Here is a 21,531-nt window from a genome sequence, read left to right as displayed (position 1 = left end):
AAGGACATTTAGATGGATTGCTATGTTTGGCTGATTTTACGTGGCGCATGAAGTTTTATGTACAAGTTTCCCAGACAAGGTCTGCATTGCTACCGATAGAGCGAGCGATGTTACAGTTCGAGCTGTCTGCTGTCTGGTTAAGAAGTTTCTGATTGATGTTGCTAGAGAGAGTCACTGTACCAGTTCCGTCTGCCATCTGTGTTTGATATTTAGAACTACTTGTATGTGGTCTATTGGGCTCTTATATAAGTGACTGCCTTTGGCGATACCTATTGCAGACTCTTTGAACTACCTTTTCAGCTAAACGTATCATATTCCGGCACCGTTGTGCCGAGTGGGAAAATATTCCACTATCGTAATTAGATAAGCATATTCCGGCATAGTGACTGAAGTATGCTGAGTTGGGGAGGGGGGAAATTAAAAACTGTGTTGTGTAACTGGTTTGGCATGAATTTTTTTTTTAAAAGAAATTATATATCGCACGTGTTTACGTAAAATTAACTTTTCGTAATTATAGCTGGTTGCGCGCGCACATTCATAGTTAACTATGGTATTCAACAACCGTTACGTTTTCATATGCCTGCATTGTTGTGGGAAATTTTATATTTGGATTCATACTTATGGCCGTGCATTGCTTTGTAACACCCTTCCCTTGGTGGTGCCGCAAAATGTTTTGATAAATTGTGGAGTGCCTCGGGCGAAGAGCGAACACTGTCGTAGTAAAAGACTTTGGTAGAGAGAGCTAGACTTACGTACCGGCATTTTAAGAGTATATTTTGGCGTGTTTATTAGGGCATTCTTGTATTCCAACGACTTCCGTTTCGTACAAATGAAACAATTTAAATCTCAGCTTTTTTTTTTCATATTCATGTCTATCATTCAATGAAATGTGACGATCAGTTGTGGAAATGGTAATGAAATGTTGAGTCTGTGGCTTTAGATACTTCAGTATTTCGCTTGAATCAGGATCAAACGCAACTTTAAGCACTTTGATCTTTATTGATGATCTTACTGGAGACAAATTTCCCTCAAGATGCTTGCAAACATTTATTTACCTTCGTCTGTTACGGAACACAGAAGGCCCTTCGCTTTGTGACAGATAATTTGTAGCGACAACACAAAAGCCTTTGAACACAATGTCCAGCGGTCGGTCAATCAGTGAGGAGGTAGGAGAGTATCCTTGCCACCCCCATCGCTAGCTGTCTGCTAAGACGCTTTCGACATCCTGTGGCCTGTCTTGTCTTCTACTGAAGATCTTGAGTAGTTTGTAACACTTACCAGGGCGATGGAATCTAGAAGGATGAGATGGAACATGAAGAGATTCCCACAAAATTTTAATACTTCAATACGAAGATAAGAATAGAATTAGATGGAATAAAAAAGTCATACGTTCATACAGTCACATTTTCTAATCTGAACAAAAATCTTTTCACCTCAGAACTTTGCAACAATTTATTATTATTATTATTTATTTAGTGTTCTGTCTGAGGACAGGTCCATATGAACAGGATCCTTCCATCCTTGTCTCGGACTGGGACCTGTTCATATACGTTCTTGGCAGATGATCCAGAAGTGGTTTGCCATTGCCTTCTTCTGTGTGTGAATGGAGTAATTGTTGGGATGCCACGGAGAAACCGGGGAAGCCCCCGGAGGAAAACTCCGTGTTGCCTAGACCACGGCCTTGCCCAACACAAGTTATAAATTCGGGCACCGCCGGGAATCGAACCCGAGACCCCAGGATTACAAGGCCAGCGTTCTAATCGCTAGACCACCTCATCTTATTATTATTTAGTGTTCTGTCTGACGACAGGTCCATATGAACAGGATCCTTCCATCCTTTTCTCGGACTGGGACCTGTTCATATACGTTCTTGGCAGGTGATCCAGAAGTGGTTTGCCATTGCCTTCTTCTGTGTGTGAATGGAGTAATTGTTGGGATGCCACGGAGGAAAACTCCGTGTTGCCTAGACCACTGCCTTGCCTAACACAAGTTATAAATTCGGGCACCGCCGGGAATCGAACCCGAGATCCCAGGATTACAAGGCCAGCGTTCTAACCGCTATCAGAGTATTTTAATGAATTTTCAAACGTGGTGAGGCTGACTGGTGTATTCGTACAGTTTACCACGTAAATGCCATCGTGTTTACAAGACCGACTCCTACAAAATTTGGACCACTTGAAAAAAATCAAACTACACGCTGATTCGTAGACAGAAGATGGGGGGGGGGGGGGGGGGTGAGAGAGACGAAGCAGGAGCTTTGCTTTGAAGTGCATGGTTATGAAAATTGCGGAAAATGTGAAACTACTAAATTAGCCGTAACATAATTTTCCTACCCACTCTGCAGTAGGATGCAGGCTTCATTGGGTATCACTTCCGCCCACAATCGGTGCCAAGTTAAATCAAAACATGGCCTTCAGCTCCGAAATGTCTCGTGCAAGTAACAAAAGAGGATCTGTGCAAGGGTTCAGCACAATACGCATATGGGGATTTGTTGTCGATGGGCAACGCCACATTAATAAACATGCTGCCTTCTTATGTAGGGAACCTAAAATCACCATCACGGATTCAGCCGTATCCAAATTTTAATCGAATTATATAATTTATTATTTTTAAATGATGACAGCCTTTAAATATCCGTAAAATAAAATTAAAAAAACAGGTTTTGATAAAGGACACTCGGGGTTACAAGCCATATCTTATGCCAACGTTTCGAGAGCAATCTCTGCTCTCATCCTCAGAGCTGCTGCGTAACAAAATCTACGCAATGTACGACAGACATTTCTGATTGATTGCTTATATAAAATATTTCTTTTTCCTTTTCACGAACAAGGGAAAATATATTCTTTGCAATTAAATTTGGCCAGTGACGTATTTTCCTAGCGTGTTAAGATATACGTATGTACCATCGTCGAGAATACACGTCCAAAAAGTAACGATATTTCAGTAAAATAATAAGGATAATATTAAAGTTTAATCTTCAAGAGGTGTAGAAGAGTGGAGGGTATGGTTTGATCCAGTTTTAATTTCACTGTAGTCCGATGCAAAATTTGAATAAAAATCTCACTAAGATTTTTAATAAAACAAATTTGTTGGAATAAACAGGGCTAAACGTGATTTGTTCACGTTTCCTGTTTTGCCATCTGTCGTCGGTCTTCGTAATTACAAACAAAATAAGGTATGGGCTTGCTTCCTTTTTATTTCGGCTATTTTCCTGGAGACACGAGTTTCATGTTTGAAAGGAAAAGAGTTGTGAAGTACAACATTCGGTTTCAGCCTCACTTCACAGGATTAGCGCTGTTCTTCCAGTCCTTTGGGTTTGCCGACTGCTTCTTTCCAAAGGGTACACAGGTAATTTGCCATCAAAGAATGGCCCGTTCCTTCAATTCCTCACGATGGCTTTCTCATTGTCTGTGCCTGTTTAGTTCCTTACTATCAAATCATGCCACACAAGGAAAGGAAAGGAAAGGAAAGGAAAGGAAAGGAAAGGAAACTTATATTATTATCTTGTATTTTCTCTTACGCGATTTGCTTCATATATACAGGCGACCCCTAAAAGATGTGTACACATGAAGATTGCTGTCTTCTGGATTATTGCCCCGTGTAGTCTGGTAGATGTTAACCAACGTTTCAGAGGTCATACTGCCTCCATCATCAGGGCGATGAATATTCATCGCCCTGATGATGGAGACAGACTACACAGCGCAACAACCCAGAAGACAGAAATCTTCATACTCTGATGACGGAGGCAGTATGACCTCTGAAACGTTGGTAAACATCGACCAGACTACACAGCGCAACAACCCAGAAGACGGAAATCTTCATACTCTGATGACGGAGGCAGTATGACCTCTGAAATGTTGGTTAACATCGACCAGACTACACAGATCAACAACCCAGAAGACAGCAATCATCAGACTCATCGCTGTGAAGACCTCATAGCCTACATGTGTACACATAGCGGAATCTTGTGTTGTATGTAATTTGACTTCTGGCTGATAACGCGTCGTATTCGTGATAAAGAATTGTCGATATGCGTGTGTTATGTGTCCGGAACACCAGCCACGGTGGTCTAGCGGTTAGGACGCTGGCCTTGTAATCCTGGGGGTCTCGGGTTCGATTCCCGGCGGTGCCCGAATTTATAACTTGTGTTGGGCAAGGCCGTGGTCTAGGCAACACGGAGTTTTCCTCCGTGGCATCCCAACAATTACTCCATTCACACACAGAAGAAGGCAATGGCAAACCACTTCTGGATCATCTGCCAAGAACGTATATGAACAGGTCCCAGTCCGAGAAAAGGATGGAAGGATCCTGTTCATATGGACCTGTCGTCAGACAGAACACTAAATAAATAAAATATGTGTCCGGAAGACACTGGCGATGGTCATTTTGACACCACATTCGATAATGCACTAGATACAAATTCTGATGTATGTAATGATTTAGTGTATTACAATGTCGGTTTCATTCCCTGAAAGTGTACATTTTTTGAGGGGGGGGGGGGGCACTGTACGGTGTATATGCATGGAACGTAGACACAGATCGAAACATCTGATACAGCATTTGTCAGACAACTGTTATAATTTTAAAAAAAACTCAAAAACAGTGATGTGAAATGCACCGGACAGCCTCAGGGCTTGAAAAAAAAGTCGGTCGTTTGGACTACAGTGGAAAGTTGAAGCTCATGATACGAATTTTAAGTAGACCATACTCGATTTTATAGTATCCTGTTTCAGATACAAAAGACCTGAATGAAAAAAGGCAAACTTGTGTGCCGATATCTCGAAATTCCAATATTCTAAAAAAAAAAAAAATTTGCTTATATTAATTTATTTTCGTGCGATTAGTATATTTTACTCGTAAAAAGTGCGTAGCACGTGACTAAAAATTTATAATTAAATAGGGCCATATTTTTATTCACCGCAGACCGTATTTTGCAAGGCGATCGTTCTGATTCATTGTTCAGGTAGAAGAATTTAAATGTAATTCAATCAGACTGATAAGAACGACACAATACATGTCTCGTGATGAGCACGTCTCGAACACACCCATGTTACAATGAAACACTGCCTGAAGGTTCGTGATAAATGGACAGATTTGCGACCTTAGTGGCACAATATTAAAGCTTATTCAAGTACTTTCTTGTGATTGGGGAGGGGGGGGGGGCGTTTTAGATATGTTATGCAGGTTCTTAAGCGTTCTGAATAGAAATATGAACAGTATTTGGACAATAAATTTATTATATGTCGATACAATAATCGGAAAGGAGGTTAAAAAAAATTGATTTTGTATAGTTTGAAGAGTTTTGTATTGTTGTGGTTTGCTTCATAAGTTGAGCGACAGAGGTCTCTCTCAATCACATGTCACGGACAAGTGACTGTCGGTGTGTTCTGTGCGGGTAACGAATAGCGATTCTCCCAAGTGTTACAGCTTGTCGCCGTCTGTGTCACGGGCTTCTGTCCCTAGAGGCCTCCTGCAGTGACCTTAAAAAGGGGCCCATTTTTAACAAGCCGAGGCCCTCAATGCCACAGCAATGGCACTTACGGATGAAAGAAATCTGAACTCACAGGTTAGCTCACGCTGAGATTTAGCACCGAAGCACTCAACTCGATGGTAAACTCTCTTCCGTAGTTTACAGAGTTTTTATTGAAGATTATCAGTTTGTGGAGTTAATATTAATAAAAGAATATAATCACGTCTCTTCTGTATTACTTTTCATCGTTGCCATGGAAACGCTAACGCAATTTTCGACAATACAGGACAATTGTTTACACGATCAAAGCATGTGGATCTATGTGTGTTTCGCTCAAATTATTAAATTAGTTGTCATGGTAAAGAAAGTAAGGGTTTCGAGGTCTTATAGTTTGAATTACGAAACTGCTGCGCCCTGCGTCTGGGTAACAACTGTTATGACCCACAGTTTTATTTCGGTGTGTGTGGTTATTGTCACACGCAGAGGAAAAAATGGAAATGTACTGACATTTGAAGGGTTCCCATCAAATTTAAATAAGAGGGTACGTACTCGCTGATACCAGTAGATTATTGTTAAAAATACAATTTTAATCACATGAGATTATCAAGAACATGATTCAAGGTTAGTATTCTGTTTGAACGCAGTTCGGGTTACAGACCGTCTTTATTAAGGTTTTCTATGTTTTTCTTCAGTCTCCGAAGCGGATCGTGGAAGTGTATTGAAATAGGACATAAACTGATTCATGTTCATCGTTCATGATTATCTTCCGATGTAATTCATTGCCAAGCGTCTTTTATGACATTTTAAAATTTCTGAAATTTGGTTACGTCTTGCAATCGACGGCGTCTTGCAAATCCAGGGAATACCTTGTTACCAGTCTTAAATTTCAGAGTCTGGCTAGTGTAGCTCCATCACACAAATTCATATGTTCGTAATGTCATTAGTGATGTTACGAAATCATAATTTATGTAGCTGCGACGACCTCCAGTAGAATGACATTCATGCCAAAAATTATTCCTTAATTTAACGACTTTTACAAACGTGCCTACACAAAACACGACGTCGAACGTCAGGACAACTTACGAAATCATTTGTGAATAAATTGAAAAAAAAAAAGTGTACGTGGTCAACTTCGTAGCGGTCTGCTAAACCAAAAGTTTCTAGGAAAGGCTTTGAAATATGAGGACGAAATCTGTCACGAACAAAAACCGATCCTGGGGCCCCCAGAATAGGAAACAGAAGCCAACCACTGAATCTCGATTTTCACGAATGAAACCATTTTACGGGAAACTGGGTGTACAGATTATAAACTCCTGGATTCATACAGGTTCCTGACTTAAATTGCCCTGTTAGTGTGGGTCCTTGAGCACACACACAGACAGAGGGAGGGACCTGTACTCCATCCCTCTAAATAAAACCACAAAGTAGGTAGGCTCTTATTGTGTGTGACAGCTAATGCAGCTGCGAGATACAACTCTTTGATAAATTAAGTCGATACCCTCCTTCAACGAAACCTTGCCCACATCAGCATTTAATGGATCGGTAGTATAAGATTCAGTCTGTAAGGTGATGTCACACTAGCACGCCAGTTCGAATAATCTCGCGTAACACGACGCTCTGATGTGAGAAGAGCTTTTAGGGTGTCCCACGACATTTCTGCCAAACTTTGGGTGGTTATTCTTAGGTAATATGTGAAAAATGTAACACAAATGTGGATTCAAATCTCAACCGTAGATGCGAGCTGCTAAGGAATTGTACTTACGCAGTTTTCTGTCCTAACTTACATTCTGAATCGGCTTTTAAGAAGCTTGTTCGTTTTAAAATGGATCGTGTTGCTTTCGTGTGTCTTCATGCTGGTTTAGCACGAAATATGCAATTATTTTCAGTATTTTTTTAGAATATATAAAAAAACATGGCGATCTTACGACAACTTCTTTTGTTTTACACAGGTACTTAATGAATTAATGCAGATATAAATATGGAGATAAATTACAAACAACTAAAAATTACGTACGAAATTTTCTTAAATCAACAAATGCAGACATATCGATTTGTCGTGGCAAGAAACTGCAAGTAGTTTGAAGCCGAACTTGGTCTAAATATTTGATGAGCCAGTCCGTACCGCAAAGTAAACACAACCCTTCACCATTGCAAAGAACAACTGGTCAATGCTGTTTTAAGGAAATGGGTCCTTTTTGCACCGAGAATCATATAAATAAACTTTGGGCAAAATGGAGAGATACCGAATGTTAAATAAGGTGGTATGTATAGTTACCACTAAAGTATAGGCCTACTCTTTCGAGTTTTACAGAAAATTTTTAAAAGATTTTAATTGTGTTCAGTCCTGAGCCATTGTGATACAAATATTTGGGTAAATATAAGAAATACGAAATATGATTTGTGAAACAATATAATACGCGTTACATGTGTCATGAGAGTAATTCCGACGTTTCGTGATGGTAGCCGTCAGGGCAAGGAGGCGCCAAGTTCCTGCTTCTAGCTCAATTTTTTTTACCTGTAATACTGGCAAGGCGTCGGCTTGGCGACAGTAGTTTGTTTTTGTTTATGACGCCCGGGTTAAATGATGCCTCCATATTGCATGCAGACACACATGGAAAGATAACGGGGCGGAATTTCTGTTCTGCATCTCTCCACAAACATTTTCTTCTGGGTTTAAAAACTCAATATTTGCATAGGCTTTTATTAACTATAACATCTTGGAAACGGTGAACTTAGGCTGACGGGGTTATGTGAAGGGTAGACAAAGATTTTAAATGTCCCGTCTTCAGACGTTTGCCTCAGGAGTCTGTATTTGCGGTTGGTACTTGCTGTCTGTCATGGTTTTACTCAGCTTCTCTGTGTATCAAAATTCTCGGTCTAAAGAGCATATTTCTTATTTGTGTTAGGGACGACCTCTCTCAGGAGAGTAGCCGTCACTGCCAATTTTCGTGGTTTTACTCAGTTCTTCCAGACATACAAGCCAATACATTTTATTTTTCAAAATCCTTTTCAGTTCATCATTTACAGACATCCAACAAATGACGTCACAGATTTAAAATGCCGTGTTATCGACGTAAGTCAAGAGTGAGGCTGTTCAAATGTTTATTTTGTCTCTAAGGCTAGGGACCCACTGGCGCGACTAGCCGCGTGCGACTTGCGCGCGGTTTATTTACGCGCGCGCGGCAAGTCGCGCGCGGTTTATGAAGTCGCGCGACAACGCGCGACAAGCATTTATGAGAATTTAAATTGAGGTTGAAGAGAGAGCAGCCCCTACTGTTCTATCATGTCCGTCGTGGGAAAAAGCGAAGTGGACGATACTGGATACATCCCATGTTCTTGGAACGTTCCTCAAAAGGCGCATTCCATCTGCTGTACGACGACTTACGCAAACACGACGAGAAGTTTTTCAACTACACAAGAATGAGTGTGAAATCGTTCGACCAACTGTTACAACTGATCAGGGAGGAAATAGAAGGAACGGATACAAATTTTCGCCAGAGCATACGCCCTGAAGAAAAACTCATGGTCACTTTAAGGTATGCAAAATTTATTTTAATTATTCATTTAAATATCTCCACCTAGTCTGAACCCTGAGGCTGCGGTCACACTGCAAGCGTATTCGCGCGAACTGACGGTCGGGCGTTATCGGGCGAGTTCGCCCGAACTACCAAACTACCAAACACGTTACAAGGCCTGTAACCGGTCACACTGCGAGCGAAGTTATCGCTCGATATCGCTCGTCGTTCAAACATGTTTGTTTCCATTCGCGCGAATAGATGTATATTGAAAAATTAATTCATCTTGTGTTCAATGAGAAGGCTTTGTGGGACCAAAAAATGAAAACTTATCACAACAGAGAGGTTTCAAGGAAGTTATGGCAAAAAATTAGTGACTAAATATTGCAATTTAAGTTTATTACAAACTGTTCCTTGCTACACCAGTACAAATTCTACATTTATGTTTGTTGAAGTAGTGGATTGTGTGTGGCACAGATAATTAGGGAACGTTGAACTGTTTGATAATGTTACCTTCACTACTGTTAAAATACTTTTTAAATGCATCTCTGATGTCACAAGCCTGTTGTGCTGACCTATTATTTGATAGTGATTGATTATATTTATTATGCTCGCATTTTGTGGTGTTGACGATGTAATAGATGGATCATAAATACTTTCCTTCTCAATAATAATATTATGTAACAAGAATATGCACTTTACGATTAAATCAGCTTTATCTGGTTCAGAGTAATTGGCTGCATTCTACTGATCTCCGTGCTCTGGAGAGTCTGTAATTATACATGTGTTCTTCTCTTGATAAATCTCTTTTTGGATATGGTTTCATCAGATAAGTCTTTAAAGGATACGCGTCATCACCTAATAAAACATGAGGAAGATTTGAATTTTGTGGCAATTTCAATGATCCATTTTCGAGGGGTATGTAAAAACTTGATGCAGCGAAGGTTCCTCCATCACTCTGTTTTCCGTGCCAGCCTATATCAACACACACAAATTTATAGTTTGCGTCACAAACAGATTGCAAAACAATGGAAAAAATTATTTGTAATTATAAAACTGCGTCCCCAATTTTTCTGGACGTTTCAGACGGATATGTTTCCTATGAATGTAGCCCACACAATTAGGAAATTTTCATCTATCAAAGAATTCATCAGCGTTCTGATGGTGAAATACAGTTTCGGAAATTACTCTGCTTTTAAATTGCTTTCTCAGTAGCATTTAATATGTACTGGTATGTATTCAACGACATCCTGTAATAGTCATGAAAGCAATTTATCAAAACTTGTGTGGAATTTCACATTCACTTCTGTTTTGGTAAATATCATTCATCCAACATCGTCGTGCGTTCCTTCCAGCTACTAAAAACTTAAGCAAACGGTTCTCTTCCTCTAGCTCCATTTTCATACTGAAGGCTCGCGCCACAAACGTTCGCGCGAATACGCTTCCAGTGTGACCGCAGCCTGAGACAAGAGTTTCCGGCGATACAGCAGAATTCTCCAAGGAGTGGTCTGATGTTGACGGCCTGTCCGGATAGGAGGTAGAATAATAACCACGTTGTGGATGGTGCGATGAGCAGCATTTTTGATTGCAGTCCGTGAATTGGGGTTGATAACTCTGAATCAACTTGATCAGTTCAATTTTAGCCGTACTTTTGCAGTAGTCTGGTATTATTTTGAAGTCATCCAGAAGCGACAACAAAAATAATTTACCAGAGTCGTGGTGTTCGCTTTCTTGTCTAGCTTGAAGACTTGATTTTAAAATATTAACCATTTCCCACAAAGGTTTTCTTATATTTTGACGTAAATACGTCTATATTTTAGGGTCAGTGTCATTCGGCAAATATTTGTAACGAAAATGTGTTACGAAAAAGGGAAACGAAAAAGTGTAACTTCATTGTTATGTTACCTAGGAAACGTCATCTGTTTACTCGGCATTGTTGTTACCTATAAAACATTTCATTACATTACCTTACCTTGCATTACCTTACATTACCTTACATTACATTACCTTACATTACATTTCATTACATTTCATTACATTCAGCTACCACAGACCCATCTTAAGCGTAACTAATTCAAGTTAATTAAGCAATGTCTTAATCAAACTTATCTCAATTGTAAAGCATGTATAAAGGAAATATTTAGAATAATGCCAATATATAAACTTCCTTTCTGTATAGACGTATTTACGTCAAATTCTCCGGAACCGTGGTTCCACTAACAATTTTTATCACTATGTTCCTTCATACCGCTGTTCCACAGTGCTGGTCGTTCATCAATTTCCATAATGAACAACTCTGTGTCAAAAGATTTCTCAGACATCGCCATATGGAATACAGGCAACTCACATACAGCTCCGGCTCCCGCGTGTGACCTACAGCGTCACTGAGTTCGCTCTGGTTGAAGTTCGTCACTTTTATAGCCGTGCGCTTTGTATTCCTTTTTATAGCTGCAAAACCCACTGGCGCGGCGCGACTGCCGAGTCGCGCGCGGTTAAGTTTAAGGAACGCGGCACACAGGCGGCAGAGCTGTCGCGCGCGGCAAACGTACGGCTAAAATTGAACTGATCAAGTTGATTCAGAGTTATCAACCTCAACTTGTCAGACAACTCCTTGGAGAATTCTGCTGTATCGCCGGAAACTCTGTCTCAAGGTTCAGACTAGGTGGAGATATTTAAATGAATAATTAAAATAAATTTTGCATACCTTAAAGTGACCATGAGTTTTTCTTCAGGGCGTATGCTCTGGCGAAAATTTGTATCCGTTCCTTCTATTTCCTCCCTGATCAGTTGTAACAGTTGGTCGAACGATTTCACACTCATTCTTGTGTAGTTGAAAAACTTCTCGTCGTGTTTGCGTAAGTCGTCGTACAGCAGATGGAATGCACCTTTTGAGGAACGTTCCAAGAACATGGGATGTATCCAGTATCGTCCACTTCCCTTTTTCCCCACGACGGACATGATAGAACAGTAGGGGCTGCTCTCTCTTCAACCTCCATTTAAATACTGATAAATGCTTGTCGCGCGTAGTCGCCTTGAGAAAGTCGCGACTTCATAAACCGCGCGCGACTTGCCGCGCGCGGCTAGTCGCCCAGTGGGTCCCTAGCCTTAGAGACACAAAATTAAGTCTGCCACGGCCACTTAGTACCACAAGTCTTATCATTTAATAGACAAAGTGTTCATTTATCGCATCGTAAAACGCTTCAGATCATGCCTGAATGAGGTTCGAGATTCTTAGGATGAGGTGGTCTTCTGTGTTCTGACGATGACTAGACTGAACCCGTCGAAATTTAGTCAAAATTCTGCAGTGGCTTATGACATCCACTTGTAACAAGACAGATGATTATGTTTAAGAATACTGTGAAATTGCTGTAGTTCTAAGTTGCTGTTTGTTTTAGACACACTGGCGTCTCTTTGAGATACGAGGGTTGAGGTTCCCACGACCAAGATGGCGGTCGATTGAGCACCCTTGAGCACGCGGCATGTCTTGAGGACTTTCAGTGAAGTTAAACCAAGCTTGAGTGACGTAAATGCATAGGATGTCTGTTCGTGATTTGATTCCTTGGTGATGGGAATCACATTTCGTGAATCGTGCTTATACGGAATTTTAAAAATAGAACATGATCACTTTATCATATTTTAAGAAAGAAAATGTGTTAATATTCATGACCGAAGCATACACCATTCGCCACTAAATTTATAACCAAACGGAAAGAATTTAATTCCAGGACATCAGCTCGTAAAGCATAACCAAATAATTTGTCGACCAAAGTACACAAGATCAATTTATTATTACGTCTTTCATGATATGATCTTATACGGCGTGTTCCATAAAACCGGGGTCATAGGAGAATTCGGTTATTTAGTAGGATACGGAAGAATATAAAGACGGAAAAATTGTTGCAAATCGTGTGTTTCCTATCTCGAGTGTTGGAAATTTTTACCTGGACGAGCCATTATGATTCTTCACTCTTTACATTATCTGTAAAAAAGTTCCTGCGATGTTGCCATGTTGGCATGAAAGCAAGAGTAGGGTAAACTGGTTGTGAAGGGGTGACAGGAACTCCTGGACAAAACCCAGACTATCGAACTGTTATGTAAACGTGGCAACATCGCCGTAAAGTGTTATTATTGATTACGTAAAGCGTGTAGAACCAAAATTTCATATTCACGGTAAAAAGAATCGAATACGAGATTGGGAGCGCACAATTATACCACTTTCCCCCTCTTTATGTGTGTCCGTTTATTGCAAAATAGTACTTCTCCCATGACGTGGAATCTGTGGGACACTCTGTGTATACCGCGATATATTGACTGAATCCACGGATCCTTGTACACCCAAGGGAAACTTCAGTACCTCGCTCGACTTTCATTTGTTAAACCTCGCCTAAAGAAACAACAAAGGCAGCATTATCAGTACTCTGCTCTTGGTTTGTGTATGATAGATAAAGGCGAAGGCCCAATTTTCTATTCGGGGCGGAAAACAAGCCTGTGGGTTATTTATTATTGTTGTAGAGGTGATTTATGCGATGTTAAACACATTCCGCAGCGCCTGTTTTATGACTCACATGGCAGATTGTGGCTGCAAGTTTGGTTAGCAGATAAGTCGCTTGTAAAACACTGTTTGTTTTAACGTAATCATAAAACGTTGTGGTATGCCTCGAGAACGCAAAATTAAAACTCTCTTTTTTTTGCAAGAAGATTTTGAGTTGGAGTGGTTTACGTCGTGTACCACTTAATCCCGAACCGCAACTGAGAAAAGATATAAAAAGTTTGGCGCAGTACAAGGTTCCAAAGAGTTGTCATCTGCAGAATATTTAAAACTTTTCTTTCGTCCTATTTCCTTCTGTTTTGTTTACTTTTTATTCCCGAGTACTGGGAAGTAGGTACATGGTGTTCAAGAATGTTCTGACCCACCGTCTGTCTTTCGCGGAAGTACGCTGCCAGACTTGAACCGGGAAACTGAAATATAACGATATTATGATTCATTCCCCGACATAAAATACGTAGTAAAGGTTAAAGTGAATATGCGATGTGAAACTGGGATTTATGGTTGATACATGGTAGTTTGTTTCTATAATTTTATGACTTGGCATTTATTACAAACCGCGCTAGGTTCGCGTTGGTTGGAGGATATGTCTTGCAGGCGGCGACTGAGTTAGATTACGGGGTTATTTATCCACATTGAGAGTTTCATGAACTTTTCATAGTTCAACCAGGATAATACCTACAAGTAACTCCTTATATCTACATATGAGTGAAGGACGAATTTTAAGAAACTGTGTAGATACAGCGTCGTTAAACAAATTGAGGGAAAATGAACACGATGTTGTAGGAAAACTGTAATTAACGAGTGGAAAAACATAACTTAAAGACATCGGCCTGAAACAGCTGGAATTTTTTATAATTCTATGCTAGTTTGTATTTTAAAGAAACCAGTTTGTGTATTTCTATGGTAACGCATTTCGTTTGTTGAAAAAAGGCACGGATAGTTAGTTAGGTTTAAATATTTAGAGATGTCTTTCACTGATCTCAAATCCAAATAAATTCAGGCCAAAGTTTTTTTTTTTTTTTTGCTTTTAATGTAGAATGGTACGTGGCATGGAAAGGGATTTTTTTTTTTGTATTTGGATTTTGCGAATTTGCTCAATCCTGGGAATTGCCCCTCGACACTAACTCAAAAGATTTCTATCTCCACGGGAAGGGGGGGGGGGGAGAGAGAGAGATCGGATTCAGCCGATGGTAGAACTCGTACAAATGGGACGCAGTTTTATAACTCCGTTGTGTGATCACAGTCGGGGATAACGTGTGGCAATTGCAACCCAGAAATTTTTATACCTGTCTGAACTACAATAATTATAGTATTTAATGTGAAATGTGTTCTTGTAAGTGATTGCAAACGCTCTGTGTTCGTTTTCGGATGAATTTGATTTCCGATTTCTGATAAACTACTTAAGAATCCAGTGGTAACTATACGTACCACTTGTTTTTTTAATCACTAACTGAACACTTTGCCCACACTATTAATTTGTTTCATATGATTCTCGAATATTGCGTTGTGTCCAGAAATGTTGTAAAATACTTTTAAAAAACATACTAATACCGAGGAACGCGCAGTTCCGTTTGATCAGGCGAGGAATATACGAGATTGGAAAGCGTTCCTTACCGGAATACGTGTTATTTATAACGTACATTTACAGTTATTAAATCGGCCTCGTTCGATAGTTCCCATTTTGGCAACCAGACCGCAGCACCTCATTGTCTACCTCAAGACTTCACTCATCTGTAATTTTGTTATCAGCATTTGTGGGAGAACCACAAGTATGATTCTGAAGTCGTAGGGAATGGCACATTCTCAACACCAAATTTCATCCAAATCCATCCAGTGGTTCTTTCATAAAACGGACTGGATAGACGGACGAACACGAGCAGCCCAAAATGTGTTTGTCTATGCACTTCCTGCAAAGCACGCATAACATTTGAAAAATTTTGGTCGCTTGAGGTTGACTGTACTTCCTCAGTGATTAGAGTTAAACAAATGGGTTTTCTTTTCTCTCTCTTCTTGTTTATTTGTTCCATTTTCGCTCACAGGTTCGCCTCAACACGAAGAGTCGCTTTGAGGATGCGGTCACGGCCTGCTTGATACGTCTCCATCTGTCACCAAGGCAACCAAGGAGTGTAATTTTTTCCCGCCTGCCGCGCCTCAGCGACAGGAAATGGCTGCCCGACCAATGGGACGGAACAAAACAAATGACAATTCTTTCCACTAATACCAGCAGTTGTCGTAAGATGTCAGGACATGTCTGAGGAACAAAAGCGCTTATGTACGGAGTTCGTGTGGAGAACGAAATTAGAAAGGCTGTTAATAGAAGGCTAGATTGAAGACGGAGAGGACAGGCATGTTAAGACCTTGATTAATTGAAGTAAATGTAAGAAGTTTCACGCTGTTGTACAAATGTTAATTTAGTTTTAACGCCTCGCTAGGTCCTAGTTTGCTAAGGAAGACAAAGAAACACATACGATGGACCTCGTGACAAGTTATGTTGTCAAGTAGGCCGTGCCGAGGGCGTTCGCTATTTATTATGTAAATCTCCATTTCGTCTGTCTACTTCAGGTGATCTCAATACAGCGTGCAGAGCCATCTGGTGAAGTCGAATTAGCCCGTACATCAATGAATAAATTTGCATGTAAACTGATAGGTCTCATTAATTCTTCTAAGCCGAAGCTCGTCTAAATTATAGTTAAGAATTCAATCCGTACCGCAAAGAAAACACAACTCTTCACCATTAAAAAACAACAACTGGGTAATGGTATTTAAGTAAATAATCACTGTTTATTCTCAGATTCGTAAGAAACCCATTAATACACACTAACTAACCAACTAGATGGCTTAGCGAACCCGAAGGTTCATCACCGAATTATCCAAAGCCCTCCACCGGACCCTGTCCTGGGCCAACAAAATCCAGTCTCCTTCAACTCCTATCTCCCAGAGATCCCGCCTGAGATTATCCTCCCATCTACGTCTAGGTCTCCCCTGCGGTCTCTTCCCCTCAGGCTTCCCAAATAGTGGACCCAACCAACTAGATGGCTTACCGAACCCAAAGGTTCATCACCGAATTAACCAAAGCCCTCCACCGGACCCTGTCCTGGGCCAACAAAATCCAGTCTCCTTCAACTCCTATCTCCCAGAGATCCCGCCTGAGATTATCCTCCCATCTACGTCTAGGTCTCCCCAGCGGTCTCTTCCCTTCAGGCTTCCCAAATAGTGGACCCAACCAACTAGATGGCTTACCGAACCCAAAGGTTCATCACCGAATTAACCAAAGCCCTCCACCGGACCCTGTCCTGGGCCAACAAAATCCAGTCTCCTTCAACTCCTATCTCCCAGAGATCCCGCCTGAGATTATCCTCCCATCTACGTCTAGGTCTCCCCTGCGGTCTCTTCCCCTCAGGCTTCCCAAATAGTGGACCCAACCAACTAGATGGCTTACCGAACCCAAAGGTTCATCACCGAATTAACCAAAGCCCTCCACCGGACCCTGTCCTGGGCCAACAAAATCCAGTCTCCTTCAACTCCTATCTCCCAGAGATCCCGCCTGAGATTATCCTCCCATCTACGTCTAGGTCTCCCCTGCGGTCTCTTCCCCTCAGGCTTCCCAAATAGTGGACCCAACCAACTAGATGGCTTACCGAACCCAAAGGTTCATCACCGAATTAACCAAAGCCCTCCACCGGACCCTGTCCTGGGCCAACAAAATCCAGTCTCCTTCAACTCCTATCTCCCAGAGATCCCGCCTGAGATTATCCTCCCATCTACGTCTAGGTCTCCCCAGCGGTCTCTTCCCCTCAGGCTTCCCAAATAGTGGACCCAACCAACTAGATGGCTTACCGAACCCAAAGGTTCATCACCGAATTATCCAAAGCCCTCCACCGGACCCTGTCCTGGGCCAACAAAATCCAGTCTCCTTCAACTCCTATCTCCCAGAGATCCCGCCTGAGATTATCCTCCCATCTACGTCTAGGTCTCCCCTGCGGTCTCTTCCCCTCAGGCTTCCCAAATAGTGGACCCAACCAACTAGATGGCTTACCGAACCCAAAGGTTCATCACCGAATTAACCAAAGCCCTCCACCGGACCCTGTCCTGGGCCAACAAAATCCAGTCTCCTTCAACTCCTATCTCCCAGAGATCCCGCCTGAGATTATCCTCCCATCTACGTCTAGGTCTCCCCTGCGGTCTCTTCCCCTCAGGCTTCCCAAATAGTGGACCCAACCAACTAGATGGCTTACCGAACCCAAAGGTTCATCACCGAATTAACCAAAGCCCTCCACCGGACCCTGTCCTGGGCCAACAAAATCCAGTCTCCTTCAACTCCTATCTCCCAGAGATCCCGCCTGAGATTATCCTCCCATCTACGTCTAGGTCTCCCCTGCGGTCTCTTCCCCTCAGGCTTCCCAAATAGTGGACCCAACCAACTAGATGGCTTACCGAACCCAAAGGTTCATCACCGAATTAACCAAAGCCCTCCACCGGACCCTGTCCTGGGCCAACAAAATCCAGTCTCCTTCAACTCCTATCTCCCAGAGATCCCGCCTGAGATTATCCTCCCATCTACGTCTAGGTCTCCCCTGCGGTCTCTTCCCCTCAGGCTTCCCAAATAGTGGACCCAACCAACTAGATGGCTTACCGAACCCAAAGGTTCATCACCGAATTAACCAAAGCCCTCCACCGGACCCTGTCCTGGGCCAACAAAATCCAGTCTCCTTCAACTCCTATCTCCCAGAGATCCCGCCTGAGATTATCCTCCCATCTACGTCTAGGTCTCCCCAGCGGTCTCTTCCCTTCAGGCTTCCCAAATAGTGGACCCAACCAACTAGATGGCTTACCGAACCCAAAGGTTCATCACCGAATTAACCAAAGCCCTCCACCGGACCCTGTCCTGGGCCAACAAAATCCAGTCTCCTTCAACTCCTATCTCCCAGAGATCCCGCCTGAGATTATCCTCCCATCTACGTCTAGGTCTCCCCTGCGGTCTCTTCCCCTCAGGCTTCCCAAATAGTGGACCCAACCAACTAGATGGCTTACCGAACCCAAAGGTTCATCACCGAATTAACCAAAGCCCTCCACCGGACCCTGTCCTGGGCCAACAAAATCCAGTCTCCTTCAACTCCTATCTCCCAGAGATCCCGCCTGAGATTATCCTCCCATCTACGTCTAGGTCTCCCCAGCGGTCTCTTCCCCTCAGGCTTCCCAAATAGTGGACCCAACCAACTAGATGGCTTACCGAACCCGAAGGTTCATCACCGAATTATCCAAAGCCCTCCACCGGACTCTATCCTGGGCCAACAAAATCCAGTCTCCTTCGACTCCTATCTCCCATAGATCCCGCCTGAAATTATCCTCCCATCTACGTCTAGGTCTCCCCATTAATACACACTGTGGTCAGAAGTACGGAGTTATTTCTGTTCTATAAAAGGTCAGGTGACTGATTAATCTGAAACATGTTTTATCTTGCCAGGGCTGTCATTAATGACGTAAGCATATAGTTGAAATGCATGCATGGATATGTCAGGATTGTGAGTAAGATACTATAGATATCGAAGAAGCCTTGAAATATCCAATGAAAGAAGGACAGAGAGAAAAAATCCTTACAAAATGCTAACGTTCCTAAACATTTTCATTCTTGAACAAACATGCAGGAAATAAAGTCCTTGTAAACAGAAGCCCGTCGCACTGCTGTGAATCCACACGTCGCGGCCGAAGCTCTAGGAAGACGGGGATTTTAAGTTCTTAGATTTTGTTAAAAGGGCTTCGCCTTCATAACTTCAAGGTAAGGGAAAAGAATCCGTTGACACGAAACTAGGGACTTAGTACATCGCTAGGGTCTTCTGTAGGGCTTCATCTACCTGCAACAGGGACTCAACATGAAGACACGAATATGTCCAGGAGACAAAAAACGTGTTCACTTTTTGAAGTAACTGTCTGTAGCAGGACGAGATAATGATATTAAGATGATTATTCATGAAACAGGATGGTAATGTATGGATTGGATTGATCCTGCTCTTGTGAACACGATAATAAAACGTAAGACTTCATAGGTGGTGGATTTATTGACTAGCTGAGCTACCATCAGCTTCTCAAAGAGAAATAAGTTTCACGGACTTTGATACTCAGTTCAGAAAATCTTGCGTGCTGTGGGCTTGCAAAAACGAATTAGAACGTGTCATCCCCGAAGATGGAGATACATGTTTCTACAAGACGTTTGTATCTACCTGCAAGTCGATAAGGCGTCCTGACTCATAACATCGACGTAGTTAAAAAGCCCGTAAAACTTCAGGCAGACGAAATTGTAACCGTGGTTTATATACGTGGGACACTTTAATCCATCATTCTCGGATGTAACATCAACAGTGTGTTTCAAAACACAGAATCACAGCAGAAATTATATAATGACTGAACATATATTCGTCTCAAATTGATACCTAAATTAAATCAAGTTTCAAGGAACTAATATTACTTAAACAATTTGATTATGAAAGGCTTTTTGAAAGAAACCCAATTACGAAACAATGACAAATATTATTATTTGTTTACACGATACTGTATCGAATAGCAATGATTAAGAATGTTGAGACTGGGTTAATGGTGAAGAAAGGACGAGGAAGATAATATTAAAATGTTAGTAATTCTGGACGTATTTAGGATGAACACTATCCACGTGGTTAACACAAAGCCATGTTGATCGGGCTGCCATAAATCCAGTGAAAACAATTTTAAGTACAAGAGAATGATTGACTGTGCAATAACTACGTTATATATAAAAAAAGGGCCTGGTAACGAAGTATGGGGCAGAGGTCGTGTGAGTTACAAAGAGACTACTCCACACAAAAGTTTTCTTCTCGATCCCTGAGGTTTCTATGAACTCAGTTGCTCCTATTATGAAAATCTCTCGATTATATTACAAACAATTTGATGGGCATAAAACCTTCTTAAGCATCTTCAAGGTACTCGGCTTTTTTGGTCCATGTCTGATTCTCACATATCCCATGTTGTTTGCTTAATCTTAGATAATTCTGCTATGCACTTTATACTAACGAAATTACAGGCTGTTTAATTACCCAGGAATAAGATACATTTACGAAACGTAGGTGCGGATTTGGAAGGAGGCTTTCATCATATATTAAAATTAAGTTGCCCCGAAATTCGCTGTTGGTACTGAGAAAAATCACGAAAAGCCATCGTCACTCTGGTTAAAAAAACCTATCGATATTCGAACTTGATACCTCCAGACACCAAGCTGAGTTGTCTGTGGTCATTGGCCTGCGCGTGAGTAGTGTATTTGATGACGTAACCACGGAGGATTCCCCCCTTCTTCAAGAAACGATGGTAACCAAGGTGTGAAGCTAACCGTGGTAGCAACTATTATTTTATTATTTATTTAGTGTTCTGTCTGACGCCAGGTCCATATGAACAGGATCCTTCCATCCTTTTCTCGGACTGGGACCTGTTCATATACGTTCTTGGCAGATGATCCAGAAGTGGTTTGCCATTGCCTTCTTCTGTGTGTGAATGGAGTAATTGTTGGGATGCCACGGAGGAAAACTCCGTGTTGCCTAGACCACGGCCTTGCCCAACACAAGTTATAAATTCGGGCACCGCCGGGAATCGAACCCGAGACCCCCAGGATTACAAGGCCAGCGTTCTAACCGCTAGACCACCGTGGCTTTTGGTAGCAACTACGTACATTTAACTCTATCTACTGACGGTTTATCGAACGTTATCATTTATAGATGTATTTCTTTCAAAACGCGTTAATTGAACCATCGAGTTGCTGATCAACCACTGTAAAACGATATTGGTTCACTTAATGAGTGTCATCGGCTTACCTCCACGGAGAGGTTAGGGGATCGCTACATAATTACGTCAGAATGCCTACCAAGTCGCTTTATCTGACGAAGGGGAGTCTGAACGTGCATTGTAAAGCTATCAAAGGAAGTCTGCCTAAAAAAAAGTCGAGTTAAAGACCGTGTGCTGTATTGTAGCTTTCGGTT

At 41.7% G+C, this 21,531-nt stretch overlaps 1 protein-coding gene across 1 annotated transcript in view; it reads right to left on the bottom strand.

The window, feature by feature from the left end:
- Positions 1-1,259: 1,259 nt before the first annotated feature.
- The window catches only part of LOC110833612 (zinc-regulated GTPase metalloprotein activator 1), a 149,310-nt gene continuing 129,038 nt past the window's right edge, over positions 1,260-21,531 (bottom strand). The window contains exon 13 of the mRNA XM_087349046.1: positions 1,260-1,292. Coding sequence (XP_087205172.1) covers positions 1,275-1,292 — 18 coding nt within the window. The 3' untranslated portion in view covers positions 1,260-1,274. The remainder of the gene's footprint in view (positions 1,293-21,531) is intronic.

Source organism: Zootermopsis nevadensis, unplaced genomic scaffold (assembly GCF_977971745.1).
Source record: "Zootermopsis nevadensis isolate Lab colony 2312 unplaced genomic scaffold, Znev_1.0 Znev_ptg000015l, whole genome shotgun sequence".
NCBI lineage: Eukaryota > Metazoa > Arthropoda > Insecta > Blattodea > Termopsidae > Zootermopsis > Zootermopsis nevadensis.
The sequence above is the reverse complement of the archived record's forward strand: the minus strand, read 5'-3'. Positions and strand labels throughout refer to the sequence as shown.